Source organism: Ascaphus truei, chromosome 19, assembly GCF_040206685.1.
Source record: "Ascaphus truei isolate aAscTru1 chromosome 19, aAscTru1.hap1, whole genome shotgun sequence".
Lineage (NCBI taxonomy): Eukaryota > Metazoa > Chordata > Amphibia > Anura > Ascaphidae > Ascaphus > Ascaphus truei.
The window spans coordinates 5680979-5701151 of record NC_134501.1 but is presented as its reverse complement, the minus strand read 5'-3'; the positions used below and the strand labels follow the sequence as shown (position 1 = coordinate 5701151).

Here is a 20173-nt window from a genome sequence, read left to right as displayed (position 1 = left end):
TCCCTGCTCCCTGAGACACTTAACTCCGAAGCTGCTGCCGGTACCGCTCTGTAGCTTTTTAAATGCCCTGGTCACATGGGCCAATCGAAAGCCACGAGGAATGATGTCCTGGCTTCCTATTGGCCCACGGGACATTTAGGTCGCCATTTTGATAACCAACAACTAGCGCAGCTGGAGCTGCTACTGGCGCCCCCTTCAGAGGTATTTCCGGAAGCAGGGGGTCCCGGAGCTGAAGTTAAAGCAATTCGGCTACGGAAACTCCCGGCTTCAAACCTATTAAGTAAAATAAAAGAAAAATGAGGGTTGCCATATTCTGCTTTAAAATACTAGTTTTGGTAAACGCTAATTCTTAGCTCAGTTAATCTAATTAGAAACTGTAGGTCCTGTTCCTTTTAAATCTCCGTATCTGGATATAAAAACCAACGATGCTATGATCCTTCTTAAAGCGGAAGTCTGCGCTGATCGCCTTTTTTATTATTATTATTATTATTATTATTATTATTATTATTTTTTTACTTCTCATGCCTGTTCCAAAGCGTTATTTACATTTTAAAATTTGATGCATTCATAAGATATAAGCGTTGCAATATTAAGTGCTGGAAGTTCAGAGGAAGCTTTCATTTTAAAGATTTAAGAAAATCATGTTTGTTTTATTGTTTTGTATTGAACACACACACACACACACACACACACACACACACACACACACACACACACACACACACACACACACACACACACACACACACACACCCCCATTATAGGGGTAACACATATAGGCTTCCTATAGGGCTGTCGGGTGTCCAGTTTTTGAACCGGACTGTCCTGTATTTGGACACTGTCCAGTAAAAAAATAGAGGTAATACTGGACATGTATGTGTCCGGTATTCACTCTCTGGAGATGGGGACCTGACCGGCTTGGGGGGGGCTGTGGGATTTCCGAGAACTGGGCTATTGATAAGGGTCTGGGCAGCTTCCTCCATGCTGCTACATTACCCAGCATTGGGTAAATTAAAAGTAGGCGCTCAGTGCATTCCGAGTAGCAGGGGGTCCGTAGATGGAAGTCCCAAAGACCCTGGTGCATCGTGTCCCCGGACTACAACTAGCAACTCCAGGACCAGCAGGAGCATGCGCGCGTCGCAGCAAGAGACACAAGAACGTGATGTCAGTCACGAGATACGCTGCGTGGCAATGCATCAACGCGTTTCGCATGTATCTTGCTTCGGGTATGTATGTGAGGCCTTGCTAGCGTAAAACACTTCCCTCTGATGAAGCACGTTAAACATGCGAAACGCGTTGAGGTGTTGCTGTTGACGCACCGCGTATCTCACGACTGGCATCACGTTCTTGCATCTCTTGCTGCGACGCGTGCATGCCCCTGCTCTTCCTGGAGTTGCTAGTCCGGGGACTTAGGGACTAGGTCCTTAGGAACGTCCATCTATGGACCCCCTGCTACTCGGAACGCAGCACTGTACCTACTTGTAATTTACCCAATTGTAAGTTACATATGGTTGTGTGTTTTTAATACATTTACTTACAACTTATCTCCGGTGCGCACTGTCTGCCTTGTTTTTCGTGTGTGTGTGTATATCTCTATATCTCTATATCTCTAATTTGTGTTCCTAATCCCATTTTAAAATGGTAAATACCATACATAAATGTGTTTTATACATACTTGAATGTATAATTTTAATCGATGATATACCGTCTTCGTTGTACCATAATACGAATCTCAACAAGCCGTCATAGTGACGTTTTTTGGTAACTTTTAATGTAGGAATCCTACTTTCACTGGATGTTCGGAGTAACGGAATCTGGCTGCTACGGAGCGATCGACGTCGATACAGGAAAATCGATACTTTTTATTCCAAAGCTTCCGGACAGCTACGCGGTTTGGATGGGAAAGTAAGAATTGTTCACTCCTGCCTTTTCGCCTGTGTAATTGTCTTTTTTGTGTTTATTAAGAGGGAACATGTGCTGGGAGCAAAACCCAACCAGTAAACGGATGCTACTGCAAATCATTTTTTAGAAAAGACGGAGAACGGATGTAGCCAACAGTATTTGGACCTCGGTTAGGTTATGGTGCAATACTTTGTGATATTAATACGTTATCGCTGCCACTGAATCCTATTGAAGCTGTGTTATTCTGTGAGTAAGGTAAAGCTGGCCACATCTGTATATAGGACATCAAGCCAACGCGTTTTAAAGAGGCCGTCCAACACAGGACTGAAGCAGGCCGTCTCCGGAGCTGAACCCCATTAATCTGAGCTCTAGCGACACCCTGCTTCTGCAGATAATTAGGAGGTGCCAGTAGCCACTCCGGCTGTGTAGCAGGATTCACATTACGGCCGCTTTTCAAATCTCCCGCGTCCCTGCGGGCCAATAGGAAGCCGTGACGTCATCCGGCGCGGCTTCCTTTTGGCCCGCGTGACGCGGTGCTTTGAAAAGCAGAGAGATACCGGCACCCCCTTTTTGGAGGTAAGCATCTACAGAAGCAGGGGGCTCCTGGAGATTAAATTTAATGGGGATCAATCCAGTTTTTTTTTTTTTAATAAAACAAAACAAACAAACGCCCTTTGATTGCCTCTTCCATGCATACCTCATTGCCAAAACAGGTCACAAATCAGAGAATCGCAATCAATAGTTTAATTCACATTTAGAGTGGCTCATTTATTATGCGGACATTGTGAATTTAATGCAAAGTTAAGCGGCATGAAATCTCCGCTCTCATTGTTAAATGTTTAGCATTGTGGCAGAAAGCTGGCGCTTGTGTTGTAGGCACTAAAGGGGTTAGCTTTCAGCATCAAGAACACACCATTCCTGAATTGCATTACTTTAGTAGCATGAGACGAGAGAAGTCTTGTACTGGTGCAGATTTTGGTGCTAGGAGGGATTGTCCCTTTAACCTCTGCTCCTGAGATCTGCTTCAATAGTGAGAAACAAGATGTAGCCCGATGAGAGCTGGGGGGCCGCAGCACCAGAATGCAGCCACCCCTCCGGCCCCTGCGATCAGGTATTTGCTCATGATTTGGAGTGTCACTTCTGCCTAGCATCCTCTCTCCCCCCCCCTCCCTCCTCATCCTCCCTCGCCCCCTCCTCATCCTCCCTCGCCCCCTCCTCATCCTCCCTCGCCCCCTCGCCGCCCCCTCCTCACCCTCCCTCGCCCCCTCCTCACCCTCCCTCGCCCCCTCCTCACCCTCCCTCGCCCCCTCCTCACCCTCCCTCGCCCCCTCCTCACCCTCCCTCGCCCCCTCCTCACCCTCCCTCGCCCCCTCCTCACCCTCCCTCGCCCCCTCCTCACCCTCCCTCGCCCCCTCCTCACCCTCCCTCGCCCCCTCCTCACCCTCCCTCGCCCCCTCCTCACCCTCCCTCGCCCCCTCCTCACCCTCCCTCGCCCCCTCCTCACCCTCCCTCGCCCCCTCCTCACCCTCCCTCGCCCCCTCCTCACCCTCCCTCGCCCCCTCCTCACCCTCCCTCGCTCCCTCCTCATCCTCCCTCGCCCCCTCCCTCCTCATCCTCCCTCACCCCCTCCTCCCATCTCATCCTCCCTCGCCCCCTCCTCATCCTCCCTCGCCCCTTCCTCATCCTCCCTCGCCCCTTCCTCATCCTCCCTCGTCCCCTCCTCATCCTCCCTCGCCCCCTCCTCATCCTCCCTCGCCCCCTCCTTATCCTCCCTCGCCCCCTCCTTATCCTCCCTCGCCCCCTCCTTATCCTCCCTCGCCCCTCCTCATCCTCCCTCGCCCCCTCCTCATCCTCCCTTGCCCCCTCCTCATCCTCACCCTCCCTCGCCCTCTCCTCCCTCCTCATCCTCCCTCGCCCCCTCCTCATCCTCCCTCGCCCCCTCCTCATCCTCCCTCGCCCCCTCCTCATCCTCCCTCGCCCCCTCCTCATCCTCCCTCGCCCCCTCCTCATCCTCCCTCGCCCCCTCCTCCCTCCTCATCCTCCCTCGCCCCCTCCTCCCTCCTCCTCCTCCCTCGCCCCCTCCTCCCTCGCCCCCTCCTCCCTCGCCCCCTCCTCCCTCGCCCCCTCCTCCCTCGCCCCCTCCTCCCTCGCCCCCTCCTCCCTCGCCCCCTCCTCCCTCGCCCCCTCCTCCCTCGCCCCCTCCTCCCTCGCCCCCTCCTCCCTCGCCCCCTCCTCCCTCGCCCCCTCCTCCCTCGCCCCCTCCTCCCTCGCCCCCTCCTCCCTCGCCCCCTCCTCCCTCGCCCCCTCCTCCCTCGCCCCCTCCTCCCTCGCCCCCTCCTCCCTCGCCCCCTCCTCCCTCGCCCCCTCCTCCCTCGCCCCCTCCTCCCTCGCCCCCTCCTCCCTCGCCATCCTCCCTCGCCCCCTCCTCCCTCCTCATCCTCCCTCGCCCCCTCCTCCCTCCTCATCCTCCCTCGCCCCCTCCTCCCTCCTCATCCTCCCTCGCCCCCTCCTCCCTCCTCATCCTCCCTCGCCCCCTCCTCCCTCCTCATCCTCCCTCGCCCCCTCCTCCCTCCTCATCCTCCCTCGCCCCCTCCTCCCTCCTCATCCTCCCTCGCCCCCTCCTCCCTCCTCATCCTCCCTCGAGCCCTCCTCCCTCCTCATCCTCCCTCACCCCCTTCCCTCTAAACCTGTTTTTCTTGTTTATGACCTGAAAACATGTTCTCATAATGGTAATTCACAAGAATTAAATTATCCCGGCTGTTGGTCATGCTTTTCTCAATTTCTCTAATTAAAACCGTGGCTGCCATTTACTGCTCATTCATTTGAAATGTCAGAAAGAGTCAATGCATTGATTAGAGATATTGTGTAAGTAAAACATGCTGTGTGACAGATGCTTTGTCTGACTGGACGGCACGATCATAATATCATTATCTTAGAGTGCCTGATTTGTAAAGTGTGCAGCATTTAAATCGCTGACATGTACATTGTATCAGTAATGGGTATTTACATGTAAACTTCTAATGGTAAATGTTGTTTTGATTTATGCATTTGATAAGGGGTGTTGTCAACTGGACTCGCTGAAAAAAAGCTAATTCCTTTCATATTTAAATGTTCATTTCCTGTCGTTGCAATGATGTCTCGGTCAATGTGAAAGCAATATACTTACAGTGGGGAGCAGGAGGTCCCTGGCGCCAGGTCGCCCCCCAAACCGTAGTAACATTCACTCCGGAGCCCCCCTGGTTTATTTATTTATAAAATATTTTACCAGGAAGTAATACAGTGAGAGTTACCTCTTGTTTCCACGCATGTCCTGGGCACAGAGTTAAGACACTTGTTCTAGGATACTAAGTTACAGTAAGGTTCTGGAGATACCTGCTTCCAATATCAGGTAAAAAAAAAAAGGGGGTAATTTTACAATAATAATAATAAGAGACTAGGGGGAGCTGTTTAAAAAAAAATATATAAATATATATATTATTATTATTATTATATATTTAGATTGAAGAAATAACAGTAAAATGGATGATTTTGAAGTAAAAGGTTGTCATGGCACCGTATATTTGAACAACTGTTGAGACAAACCTCTTCCCTGGAAATCCACCAACATTCTCTGAAGATTTAATTGGATTGAGAAACGTGACAGAATTGATGCGTCTCCAGTTTCTGTAAAACACCCCCCCTAAAAATACACTACCTTCCTTAAAATCAATGAGATTAGCTCAGGAAATGTTAGTACCTTCCCCCCTGAGCATGTCCTGCTCTTTTGTTACGGAAGAAGATGTTGACGCCTGTCCTGAGCCCTCAGGAGAGCGCCATTTTAAGGGAGCCACTCATGCAATTTTTTTTAAATTATTTTGTAATATAGGATTCAAGCAGGGGGTCTCTGGGGCTGAACCCGACTCATTTCAGCTCCGGGGACCGCCTGCTTCCAGAGATACTTACCTCCGACGGTATCGCCAAAGTTTTAACGCTCCCGCGTCACGTGGTCCAATGGGAACACGAACCTGATGACATCACAGATTCTTATTGGCCCGCAGGGCATGGAAGCTTTGCAACGCTGCCAGTACATGAGCCCTGCTGGCCGAGTCGAGCGGTTACCGGCACCGGTACGTCTGTCAGGAAGCAGGGTGTCCCCGGAACTGAAATGAATGGGGGTTCATCCCAGGAGACCCCCTGCTTCAATCCTATGATAAAAAAATCGCCTGCTTGGATTCTCTAATTCACCTCCCAGACATTTATATATGTTTGACGCCTATCTCCTGAACGGAGAACCGGATGAAGAACACCCCAAACCATTGGAAAGGGCCAGAGGAGAGGCATTTCAGCAAGTTTAAAATAAAATGCAAAAAAAAAAAACACGACCCAGGGCAGACTGCGGCTTTCTGAATGAAAGAACAAAAGCTGTTACTAAAACTGCCCAAACTCGGCCCAAACGGTGCTGGAAAACCTCAGTTTACCAACCATAACTATTTCGGTTTGAGAATGTTGATCTAAGGCAGGCCTGCACAACTTGTCACGTGAGAAGGGCCGAACTGCTCCAAGGAATACAGATTCGGGCCGCATGGGTAAAATCATCATCATCATCTCTCCCCCAGCACCTTATCATCCTCATATATCCAGCACCCCTCAATCTCTCCCAGCACCCCCTCATCATCCTCATATCCCCCCCAGCAACCCTCATCATCTTCATCCTCATATCTCCCCCAGCACTCCTCATCATCAATGTTTGTGACTCCCCATCTCTCACAACCCCATCTCTCCCCCTCACCCATACACAATACTCACCCTCCACATCACACACAATTCTCACCCTCCACATCACACACAATACTCACCCTCCACATCACACACAATACTCACCCTCCACATCACACACAATACTCACCCTCCACATCACACACATTCCACCCCCTGCATCTCACATCCCCCCTGCACCGCACCTCACCCCCTGCACCGCACCTCACCCCCCTGCACCGCACCTCACCCCCCTGCACCGCACCTCACCCCCCTGCACCGCACCTCACCCCCCTGCACTGCACCACACCCCCCTGCACCGCACCTCACCCCCCTGCACCGCACCTCACCCCCCCCTGCACCGCACCTCACCCCCCCCTGCACCGCACCTCACCCCCCCCTGCACCGCACCTCACCCCCCCCTGCACCGCACCTCACCCCCCCTGCACCGCACCTCACCCCCCCCTGCACCGCACCTCACCCCCCCCTGCATCGCACCTCACCCCCCCTGCATCGCACCTCACCTCCCCCTGCACCGCACCTCCCCCCCTGCACCTCCCCCCCCCTGCACCTCCCCCCCCTGTACCTCTCCCCCCCTGCACCTCTCCCCCCCTGCACCACCTCCCCCCCTGCACCTCTCCCCCCCTGCACCACCTCCCCCCCTGCACCTCCCCCCCCCCTGCACCTCCGATCACGGCGGGGAGCAGGCAGGACTGCGCGCTCGCAAGCAGCGGGCACTTGCCGCACTGCTAGAGCGTGCAGTGTTGAGAGCGGGCTCGGCTCGGGGAGGGAGAGCGGGCTCGGGGAGGGAGAGCGGGCTCTGCTCGGGGAGGGAGAGCGGGCTCTGGGAGGGAGGAGAGCGGGCTCTGCTCGGGGAGGGAGGAGGGGGAAAGTCGCCACGGGCCGCACAGTGAGTGCCGGCGGGCCGCGTGTTGTGCAGGCCTGATCTAAGGGATACGAGGGTGCACAAACTTTTTAGTGCTCTCCTCCGCTGCTCGCGCCCCCCTTACTTGTTCGCTGGCGTCATCTGATGTCGCATTACCAACGGGATGTCGTGACCCCGCCGCATTGCCATGGCGACTGCCGAAGACAACGTAAGGGACCTACAGAGGCCTCTCAGCGTGGGACATCTGTAAGCGCCGCGCCCCCGCAAAAAATATCTCGTGCACCCCATATTTAATATACAGTGCTTGTGTATTTATTATGTATAAGACGTAAAATGGTTCCCAGCTCGCGTGCAGGATGTCTCCCAGAATGTGCTCCTATTGCAAGATGTGGCTACCCTACCTCTGCTCCCTGTGCAAGTCCGTCCCGAGGGTATCGCCGTGCCACTCCCCCCTCTCCACCTCGGGAACCCCCCTGGTTTCTGCTCTAATATGAATAATGAAGTCGCATTTTGAATTGGCACGACCCTGACAAGGCTGTCTCCATTTCTTTTCCCGTATTTGCTATGTATATCCGTTCGTGAAGTGTATAATATCCAGACATTACAATTGTCCTTTGGAATATTCCATGCGCTTTTCCTCAACGCCCTCGTCACATCACTCACGTCTGACTGAACGGTCTCTTCTGCTTCATGGGAAGTCGCAACACTAGGAAAGTCTTCTCCCTTGGATCATAATTAATGTACAGTACTTAGACAGTATTTATATTTTATATTGTTCCTTCCAAGAAATCTAAATGTCAAGAACAAAAAAAACAATGACATCAATCTTGATATCTTCCGTTTTTTTATCCCCATCGCAACGATTCATATTGCTTTCGGAGCTTTGCAAATACCCAAAGAGGCTTAGGCTGAGTCCCCGCTAGCGCTGAGCGTTGCTTACATATATAGATATATGTAAGTCCCCGCTCACGCGGTGCGCGCGCTCGTGCACACACGCTCACCCGCGCTCGGCGCTTATGTGAACAAAAAAAAATGCATTTCTAGCGCTCTCAACTACCCGCAAGGCCCTCCCCCGCCCCCCCCGCACGCGCGTAAATGCCATGACAACCGGCGCTCATGCTTTGAGCGCTCTCCAAGCATGAGCCGCTCAGGAGGGGCCTTGGCCTTAGATTACAGATATCGGTGCAGGCGTTGGCTTGTTTTTGCAGAGGATCAGAGGCGTGCTCGTTACTTGGCTATTAAGGCTGCGCGTGACTCGCAGAAACAGGAGATCTCGCTTTTGAAATGAAAATTCCCATTCTGTAGAGAAGAAAGAGAAACCGAGGCGAGGGGCTGATTCTATACGTGCCGAAATTCCCTATTCACCTTTGCCCGATTGTCCACTTGGGATCATATACAGTAGGAATCCTAAATCGCTGTTTTAGAAACTGGAATACTATTCTACTGATTTTTTTTTTCCAGACCTTTTAAATATTTAGTGTTGACAATCATAGTATATATGAATATTTGATTTTAATTTGAAATCCTATAAATGTCGGATTAGGAAAGTAACTGATTGCGCGGCTTGAACATTGGAATGTAGGGGAGGTATAGTTAACCCCTGTGATGCCTGGGGGTGGCGGGCTGTAATGTCTGCTGCAAGCCCATCAGCAGCAAAAAGGTTAAAGCAAACTTAGTTTTGTTTTTGAAACGTTTTCACTGCATGGGTGTACTGTATATGCTCTAAAATGGTACTTAGGAAAAGCGGCGTTGGCTATTGTATTATATACACCAGTGTTCGGAACTGATACTGTCTGCAACTTTATAAAGAGGCAATCCAAGCCATTTTTTTTGTTCTTTGACGCAGGGGGTCCCCGAAGCAGAACCCCACTAATTTCTGCTCTGGGAACTCCCTGCGTCCGGAGATGCGTCCGTAGCTGCAGGGTTCGCATTATGGCCGCTTCTCAAAGTTCTCGGGCCTTGCAGGCCAATAGAAAGCCGTGACTTCACCTGGCGCGGCTTCCTATTGGCCCTTTCTTAAACTGCGCAGTGATCCCGCACCCCCTCCCGGAGGTATCTCTGGAAGTAAGGGTCCCGGGAGCTTAAATTAATGCGGTTCAGCTCCGGAGACCCCCTGATAAAAAACTGTATTAAACAAATTAAAAACCGGCTTGGATTGCTCCGTTAACGCCTCTGTTTGCTGGAACTGTGTTGCATGGGACGGTGACAAAATTGCAGTTATTACCCGGAAGGAGGGCAGGTGCAATTATTACCAGGAAGGAGGGCAGGTGCAGTTATTACCAGGAAGGAGGGCAGGTGCAGTTATTACCAGGAAGGAGGGCAGGTGCAATTATTACCAGGAAGGGGGGCAGGTGAAGTTATTACCAGGAAGGAGGGCAGGTGCAGTTATTACCAGGAAGGAGGGCAGGTGCAGTTATTACCAGGAAGGAGGGCAGGTACAGTTATTACCAGGAAGGAGGGCAGGTGCAGTTATTACCAGGAAGGAGGGCAGGTGCAGTTATTACCAGGAAGGAGGGCAGGTGCAGTTATTACCAGGAAGGAGGGCAGGTGCAGTTATTACCAGGAAGGAGGGCAGGTGCAGTTATTACCAGGAAGGAGGGCAGGTGCAGTTATTACCAGGAAGGAGGGCAGGTGCAGTTATTACCAGGAAGGAGGGCAAGTGCAGTTATTACCAGGAAGGAGGGCAGGTGCAGTTATTACCCGGAAGGAGGGCAGGTGCAGTTATTACCCGGAAGGAGGGCAGGTGCAGTTATTACCCGGAAGGAGGGCAGGTGCAGTTATTACCAGGAAGGGGGGCAGGTGCAGTTATTACCAGGAAGGAGGGCAGGTGCAGTTATTACCCGGAAGGAGGGCAGGTGCAGTTATTACCAGGAAGGAGGACAGGTGCAGTTATTACCCGGAAGGAGGGCAGGTGCAGTTATTACCAGGAAGGAGGGCAGGTGCAGTTATTACCCGGAAGGAGGACAGGTGCAGTTATTACCAGGAAGGAGGGCAGGTGCAGTTATTACCCGGAAGGAGGGCAGGTGCAGTTAATAGCAGGAAGGAGGGCAGGTGCAATTATTACCCGGAAGGAGGGCAGGTGCAGTTATTACCCGGAAGGAGGGCAGGTGCAGTTATTACCAGGAAGGAGGGCAGGTACAGTTATTACCCGGAAGGAGGACAGGTGCAGTTATTACCAGGAAGGAGGGCAGGTGCAGTTATTACCCGGAAGGAGGGCAGGTGCAGTTATTACCCGGAAGGAGGACAGGTGCAGTTATTACCAGGAAGGAGGACAGGTGCAGTTATTACCAGGAAGGAGGGCAGGTGCAGTTATTACCCGGAAGGAGGGCAGGTGCAGTTAATAGCAGGAAGGAGGGCAGGTGCAGTTAATAGCAGGAAGGAGGGCAGGTTCCTGTTTCATCATGCGGACTCGGCACTGTCTCCTGTTATCTGGACTTATTCCAATGTAAGTCAATAGATCATTTTTCTTCTCTTTAAGGATTCACCCCCCTGAATATTTCAAGCAGAAGTACGCTGTTGATGAAGCTCACTACACATGCGAAGTAAGAAAGCAGTTTTTTTCCCCCATTTGTAAAAGGTTTTTGTTTAAGGCAAATAAGTATGTTATTCTTGGACTGGATCTTTTCCTGTACATTGCTGTCTGATGGAAGAACCGTGTTATCAGGAGCCTGCATTTGACCCTGATATTAGCGGGGGCCGGGGCGTGTTATGTCCCCTCGGATCTGGCAGAGGTTTTGACGCAGAAAAATCATGCGCCAAGTTGCACAATTGGATACATTACATTATAATATGTGCGTTGTGTAACTCGGGGGCGCTCAACTCCAGCCCGCCAGCCCCCCCCCCCCCCGCAACAGGTCAGGTTTTCAGAATATCCCAGCTTCAGCGCAGGTGGCTCAATCAGAGCCACCTGTTTTGAAGCAGGGACTGATGGAGACGCTTGTGCTGCAGCAGGGATATCGTGCAATCCTGACCTATTATTTTTTTTGGGTGGGGGCGGGGGGGGGGGGGGGTTGGTGCATTGAGGACTAGCTGAGCACCCCTGGTGTAACTCACCTCTAACTCTTAAAGACAAACCCGCCGCCCTTAGTTTATATGAGATGGGGTCAGTGATTCCCAACAGGGGGGTGCGTGAGATGTCTCCAAGGGGTTCACCAAAATAAATCTGCAATGGCGGCTCCCAGGCAGGATAATGGCGTTCCTGATCCTGTGTGGGGATTGCGCACTTAGTAAGGGCCCAAACTGCACTTTAGCGTGCGTGGTGTAGCTGTCACAACTGCGTTTCAGAAGTCGCTCCCCACAATGCTTTGCGTCCCAGGCAGAAATGTATTGTGGGGTGTGGCATTGGAAGCTCCCACAGTGATGGACAAGTATTGATTTAAACCTCCATTTTTTCCCTGGAGGGGGCGGCACTGGTGCTACCTTTTTACAGGTGTGTATTGGGAACCAGAGGGTACCTGGAGCTGACATTACAATGTTTCATTCCCTGTTTCCCGGGAGGGAGGGGGTTAATGAGTAGGGGTAGCTGCCACTTTATAACTAATTTTAAGTTTATTGACGTTAAGCCTACAGGAAAAACTGCTTTGTTTATAGACTGGAAATTGTCATCATCCAGAATGTTACTCATGCAAAATAATGTTGTCTGTCCTTTAATTAGTTAATATTTAAAGGAAACCTGTGCAATAATTGGTGACAAATCTCAAACCCATTGAATATAACGCTTGGTGCACACTATGGACCACTGCCCTGAATGTCCGTCTCGCATGACCACAGCTGCTCTCCTTTAGTGGATGACCCCCTAATGAGATTCACAAACCAGCACGGAGATCTTACGCTGCCGGACAGTAAGTTGCACAATTATAAAATAAGAGGAACACTTTCTGCCATGTGCTGTAGCTCCCCTAACGGTAAAAGGTTTAACTGATTAACGGAAGACTTTATAATAGATTTGGGAGGGGCGCAGTTTGAGACCTCAAGATGCCATCTCCGCTTCTTCTATTTCCTTTTGGATGTGGAAGCTTGTGAAGAATTCTCATGTCGGCCCAATAATGTCTCCCAGGTTGTGATGCCCTTTAATGAACCAAGAAGTAAGGTCTTTATAGATTAAATTATAGGGTACAGCGCTTTCAAAACCTCTCTGGTCTCAGGTGTAACTGTGTAAACAAAATACACCAGACACATAACTTGTCAACTCAACCAATGGTTTGTTGAGCAAACAGATTATCTCCTTTCTTGCATCGGAGATTTGCTTTCTGATGCTTTGTAGAGTGGCTGCTAGTGTGGAAGTTTTAATAAAATGCTCTGTTTGTTACAAGACCAGTATACAAATTGGCTGTAGGGATGCTGCTTCTTCAGGAAGATGGAATGCTCCTTTTCTGAACTGTTTAGATCAATAATAGATGCACCAGTGAACCCAACTATAAATACAAAGCAAATGATGATAGTGTTGTAACATTAACATCCAACATCGTGTTTTATTATGTAGCACAGTCTCCGTTTTATGTTTTTGCTTCTTGTAATTTCTCTTGGTTTGTATGCCATGCACATGGGTATCCAACAAAATCATAACACAAAAGCGTAGCAAATTGACTGCAGATAAAGACATTTTACCAGTCTGCGCACTTTTTCCTGTCTGTTGTGAAGCCACAGACTCTCTTCGAATTTCAGAATTTGTACAATCCCAAACAGTTCTCAATGTACTTACTTTATTCCATTGCCCTATGTCCATAAAGAAAACTGCATCCACTTGGAGACTGTCCATGTACCCCCTACTCTTCCAGGGAAGACCTATTTTCTTACAATTCCCTTACGTCCAATACGTCCCCGCATCAGTGCACGACCTTTTATCCCGGTACTGTATTTCTCTCTTTGGAAAATCGCACGCCTGTACCTTTTTAAATGATACAAATTGAGTTATTTGAACGTCTGTGTCGTCCTCGTCCACTTACTTTGTCCTAGCTGCACACGTGAAGGTCACTTAGAATCTCTTGTCATGTCTCTTGGTGCCATCCATGCCTTATTATTTTAGATATTTCTCCATCATCAATTCCTTCAAATCTTATCATTCAATTGTGAAGTTTGGGACTTTGTTGATAACATTTGTTGCGATTCTCTAGAGTAAAATACCCCCTCTCCTCTAATCCAATGAATGTATTTACCTATATGAGTATCATAAGGCGGTCTTGTCGTTAATGTATTGGAGATCCAGTGGACTTCAAACAAATCACTCCCAGTATTTCCCTGTGCTACTTAAAGCTGCAGTTAAGTCTTTTTTTAATTTATTTTTTATTTATTTTTTAAATTATTTTTTTTACTTCAATAGTTTCATGTGAGCAATCTCTAATTACCTAAAGAACTGTATAGCTGCAGGTCAATTCGTTCTCCATGTATTGATAGGCGAAATTTGGTGACATAATTAGTGAAGGGATCTGTTTTTCTTCTGCTTCTGTCTCTCAGTGGAAGCTCATGAATATTCATGAGTACTCCTGCACTGACATGTGCTAGAGGGAGGGCGGAGCTCACAAAGGGGTGTGCCAGGGCTTGTGACAGGACATGAAGGGGTAGTGCCTTAGCAAATGGCTGTTAAAATAGAATACAAGAAAATTGGTCTTTCAAAGTTGTTTTTTTTAAAACAGAAAATGCTAAAAGTATTTTTTCTTACTACAGAACTGATTTATTAAAAAAAACACACATGCAGGATATTGACTGAACTGCAGCTTTAATATTGCTGTGTTATATCATATACAGGACATGGAAATGTATGTTCTCCTATTCATGGTTTAGTCAAAGAACAACCATAGAGAAAAAAGCCCCAATGTAAATCCAATATGACAAATGATTTATTTTAGGACTATGGGTTTTCTTCACATAAGTACAGTATGGGCCATTTAGTTAAATCCTTGGGCAAAAAAACCCATTTAAAACCTACAACCACGTCAAGTGGTGGGCAACTCAAGTCCTCAAGGACCACCAATTGGGCAGGTTTTCAGGATATCCCTGCTTCAGCACAGGTGGCTGTCAAAGACTGAGCCACCTGTGCGGAAGCAGGAACATCCATAACCTGACCTGTTGGTGGCCCTTGAGGATTGGAGTTGCCCGTCCCTGAGGTAGACCCCATCAGTAGCTATTCATGGTTTAATGAGACCATCAAAGTCTGGTATAACGGTTAAATATTGACGGTTACAGAGATGTTATTGTTGCATGTATTTGAAAGTAATTAACATTTTACATTTTGTCCAATTGTAGATTGCGAGCATATTGAGCGCAAGAAAGCCATCCGTCCTCCTTACTCTGGTGAGGCATTCGTCTCTTTCTTTCCTTAATAAACTTTCATTAATCAGCTATTGCCGTGTCCTTTACCGCAGTGAAATTCTAATTCTATGACCTTTAGCATTAATAACACAGATGTCTCTCTGAAGAAGTGGCTTATAACCAGGACGCACTTTAGGAGTAGATCACACAGGGATTGTTTGCTTCGATGTGATATTAAAGGGCCAGTCCTGCCTGGGACACACCTGAACTGAAAACAGTGGCACGGTTAGATGGAGAAGATGCGCAATAAAATCAATCGGACAAGTGTAAATATATTTAAAGAATTCTGTAACCTTTCCATTGCACATTAAATAACCACCGTAAAAAAAAAATTATTTTGGTGATGAGACTGTTTGCCAGCTCTCAAACCAAAGTAGCTGATATGTTTGGATCTAGTGTTCCCGACACAAATTGATACAAACATTGTTTATATAGATACAAATCTTCCTAAGGAAGCACATTTACACGGACACGTTATGTTAACCCTGTACATTCCCCTTCCCCTTTTTTACGGCAATAAATAGAGGATGGGACTGTTAGCAAGTAATGGAGAACACAGAAAAAGGGCCTTTGTAATAGAGAATGGACCAAACATTAGGTAGAAGTGATGCCTTTAATGTCTGGCTGGTGTATACACAGAGTTCTGAGCTTGCAGGCCCACTCGGGCTCCTCCTTCAGGTGTGTGGCAACAGAAACGGATACCTCAGATATAGGAACACAGGGCACGGTACATCTATCTGAGAATGCACATGTTCAACGTATAAATGATTATTGTCAACACACAAAGCCACGTGTGAGCACATTGATGTCTGCAACCCTGCCTCTCCCATTATCTCTTAGCATACAATGCATGGGATTCTGGGTAGTGACATGCAAATGAGCAGTGTTCGACAAACCTATACATTTGCTCGCCCCGGGCGAGTGGATTTAACCCCCGGGCGAGTAAATATTGGCCCAAGCAGCACACGTTTAGTACTAGGTGGCGAGTAGATTTTTTTTGTGATTTGTCAACCACTGCAAATGAGAACACGGTCACTTTTTGTTAATTGTCTATTTTAACATTGTTGGACCTGAAACGCCCCTGGACTATACCCCAAGAGGATTCTGGGTAAAAAGAGACTGTTCAGAAGAAGAAAATACTGCAATTGTTTTGAAAACTGGGAATATGAATCCATCCCTTGGTGGTTCCACTTGCCAAGACAGAGCAAATGTGGCTGTTTAACAAACCTAGAAGCTCCTGATACAACACAGGACAGGGAGACTTATCCCATTCATCTCGCACAGCTAGGCCCAGCAACAGATAACACTAAGCAAAGACGGTTCAGTTCTAGTAGTAGGAGATATTGGAGCATGCACAGACAATGCTAGAAGAAAGATATAGTGCAGGGGCAGCCAACTGCAGTCCTTAAGGGCCACCAACAGGGCAGGTTTTCAGGATATCCCTGCTTCAGCGCAAGTTGCTCAATTACTCCCAGCTTCAGTACAGACGGCTCAATCAGTGGCTCGGTTGGACAGTCACCTGTGCTGAAGCAGGGATATCCTGCAAACCTGCCCTGTTGGTGACCCTTCAGGACTGCAGTTGGCCGCCCCTGGTTACTAGGTCATGCGGCCCCTGGTGTGCCAGACCTCAAGTCATGGTAGCGGTATCATGGGGCACTCAAAGGGTTAATGGTAACAAGCCCGGTAAAATGACTGCTGCTCTCTCACATTGGGAGTCCTCGGTATATCTTTATTTTATTGTTATGCTGAATTTAGGGAAAAGCTTAAAGACGAGCATCACATTGCAACCTTGCACACGGGGCTGGGACCCCCGTTTAGATAACAGGCGGGTTTTCTGTTGGCTAACACCCCCACTGGCAGTGAAAGAGTTACATTTGCAATTCTTGACTAATCGTTTTTTTTTTTAAATCTCCTCATCAGGGTTATTCACTTAATTACTAAGCTATTAGTCACCCGCAAGGTAACAATTTTAGTTACTTGTATGTTTTCCTTTTCTTGACTGCTGAAAAAAAATCAGTTATTTATGTTGGGCTAATTATGGCTTCATAAATACTTTACAAACGTGCAATGTTTATTATTTTCTTATTTTAAATGTGACGGCTTAGGAACAGCAGGGGTGGTCTCTGGATATAGGACAGTCACCCCCCCTAACTTCCCAGCTTCAGCACAGGTGCCTCAATCAGTCCCTGCTTCAGCATAGGTGGCTGAGCCTTGAGGATGGGAGTTGTGCACCCCTAGTTTAGCCTCAGGGGCTTATTTGAAGATCTGTGTTCGTACCCAACAGCATTTTACTACCAAGCAAGATGAGACTTGCAGTACGAGTGGCCCAAAGCTGCTTTGCACATCAACCACACAATCTTGAAGTAAGCCCCGTGATGCCTAACCCAATACGGCGTGTTCTGGATTACGTGGGCTTTTATCTGAATACCTGTGATAACATTCAGTACAAATAAAGTAGCCCTGACTTGAGATTCCGAAAGCACGAGGGCATAGTGTTATCGCGCGATTGGAATACGCCTGGAGGAATTGCTGGCTGTCAGACGCAGAAAGATATTCCATTCATTGTTCCGTTTATAATTGAGCCTGTTGTTATGCGAGGACTTTCCGTCCACCGTACAAAATGCGCAGATATTAATCTTCCATCAGTGTTTGAATTAAAGGATTGGTGGAAGGCGGTCACTGCATATAGAACTCAGCCACAAAGTAAAATAAACTCAGCTTTAATAAAGAAATTCATCAGTTTTTGGCCGGAATAATTTTTCACGTATTTTTTTTTTTATTTCTTCCAGCGCGGTGTTAATACGGACAGTGGGAATATTTGCAAAGAGGCCTCATTTGAGGGAATTAGCCAGTAAGTATATTGTAAAACCGTTTTTACACTCCTAGTGCTCCCAGCAAAGGATTTGTAACAAAACCTGAGCCTTTTGGTGGGAAATCAAAAAATCTTTAATGCCTCATAGTTCAGGACAGATTTACGTTTCGTACCGTTTCAAAATAATACAAAATATCTTTTTGGAAAACATTTCTGTTGCAATTTTTTTTTAGTAAAGGTTAATGTGTGTGTGTGTGTGTGTGTGTGTGTGTGTGTGTGTGTGTGACTACAGCTGAGGCTGGGGTCTGAGTCCCTGTTGATTACTTACTGGGTCACACGTGAGCCATATATATACATATATAGTGTGCATTTATGTGGAGAGATTTTTCTAAACTAATGATCAGGACCTCATCACCTACTGCACGGAGAAATGTAACTTTTTAATATAGGTGATATGATCTTTACAAACGAATCTGAACAAGTTGCTGCATTTTTTTTCCCCCCTTAATCAATTATTTCTATACAATGTTATTATTTATTTTATTTTTGGACTGCATTTAATCTGACATTTTGTGTCCTCTTCATCCTCCGTCACAACTTCGTACTTCCCGGCAGGTTCTGATCTGCATCTGATTGTGTCAGATTAAGCAAGAAGTTAATGTATTTTTTTTCTTCTCCCCCCTGTCTGCCGTATCAAGATATTTTACTATTATTCTGATCTACAGCCTTGCTGTAAAGTCAATCACAGCTCGGAGCAGCAGGGGCCGTTACAATTCCTCACACATTGTCAGGAAAAAATACATAAAACATCAGGAGAAACCACAAACAAACTCTGTACTATATTATTCAATATGTATAACGGTGACTTGTGACCACAGTCATGTGCTGACAGTGCTATAAATATGTATTGATATCGGAACTGTAAATAAGGAAAGAAAATGGAGTCGTTATAACAAAGATGCAGGTGCATCAAACATCTCGTCTTTCTCGAGTTTATTCCGTCGGCTCCATCTCTTCTGTGACAGTTTTTTTATTGTTTGTCAGAATACATCAAGCAGCAATGCATATGCTTATACAAAACACAGATACCTCTTCTTTACCTTTTGTTTTCAGTATGGACAAACTACCAAAGAAATGCTTATTTCCTATAGGTAATGGCTTTCTTTAGTCATTAGCCGGGTGCATTATTAATGTCGACTTGTCTTCACTTAAAAGAACCTGTCTTTCCATGATTCCAAATTGCTTTTGTAGGTTTGACTAAAGTTTATAACCGTGCTTCTGTTTTCTTTGTCTGTTTATAAGAGTTTTGTGTCATTCTTAAGAACACACACGAGTTGAATTGGTTCAATGGATCAGGCTGTTGAGTTCCAACCTCAAACTTCCAGCTAAAGAGACGGCTTTCTTTTTAACCCTTTGACGTGTTGTATTCAGTTCTAATTTTTGTTCTAACCCCTGTCTCCGACTGCGTCAGTGTTGCTTTCTGTCAGATACGTTTCCAGTCTTGCCATTGTTTATGCAGTGGCGGAACGACCATATGTGCAGCTGGTTCGGATGTATTACACCGCGTTCTAAGCACAGCCTGGTATAAAATAGTGCAGAGCCAGTAAACCTGGGTTTTTGTATGTTTTCCATAAATGTATGGCCAATTCCCTTAACCCAGGGGAGCGCAAACCTTTGCTGCTGCCCCCCCTGCCTTGCCTGCTCTGGTACTCATGCCCCCCCCCCTTACCTTGATGCGACGTCACGTGATCTGCAGCGTCATTTGATGCAGCGTCGCTATGGCACTGCGGGTCATGTGACGCCGCAGAGACGAGTCCTGACACCGGCAGAGTCACGGTAAGTATAGCGTTGCAGAGGCCTCACGCGATCCCCCGGCATTTAATTTAAATGCCTTGGGGAAGAGCGCGGGGCCCCTGCAACCGCCCGCGCCCCCCCCAGAAAACTCGCACCTACTTCTGTTTTGCTAACATGCAATGCTTCACATTTCAGCGAAAATGTCCTTCAAAGACTAACCTTTCTTTTTCCATTTTTGTATTTTTTATTTAGATTTGCTGTGAACAACTCAATCCTACACCCAGAAATAGTTGAATGGTATGTACTCGCAGCATGGCCACGATGGACATGCTTGGCGTTCCTTCTCTTCCGTTGTTGTTCTTCTAATGTATTTATTTGTTCTGTTGCATCTAGAAAACTTTGCAGGACCCGGTTGAATAAATGCTATAGATTTAGCCATTTCTGAAGATTTAGGGCATTCTCTATATTCCCTGGTAGTTTTTGGACTAAAATCAATGGGGATTTTCGGCACGACAACGTCCCGTATGGCCATTTTTAGGATTATATAGAATTACCCCATTAGAGAGAGATACAAAAAAAAAAAGGATGTTGTCGTTACTGCTGATCTGTTGGAGAGCGGCCGGTGTAATGGAAAGGCTTCAAGAATAGGGAGGAAAGGGTTAAGAAGATGGAGACTTGAAACAAGGCGAGGGGTCAAGGCCAGGTCTCAGATGAGAAGAATGGTGTATATGGGGTCA

General features: G+C 47.7%; 1 protein-coding gene across 2 annotated transcripts in view; it reads left to right on the top strand.

Moving 5' to 3' along the window:
* The window catches only part of PEPD (peptidase D), a 130182-nt gene that overhangs the window by 15489 nt on the left and 94520 nt on the right, over positions 1–20173 (top strand). For both annotated transcript variants that reach the window (XM_075576372.1, XM_075576371.1), the window contains exons 3-7: positions 1778–1905; positions 11001–11064; positions 14765–14812; positions 17620–17681; positions 19689–19733. In XM_075576372.1, the coding sequence (XP_075432487.1) occupies positions 1778–1905; positions 11001–11064; positions 14765–14812; positions 17620–17681; positions 19689–19733 (347 nt within the window). The remainder of the gene's footprint in view (positions 1–1777; positions 1906–11000; positions 11065–14764; positions 14813–17619; positions 17682–19688; positions 19734–20173) is intronic.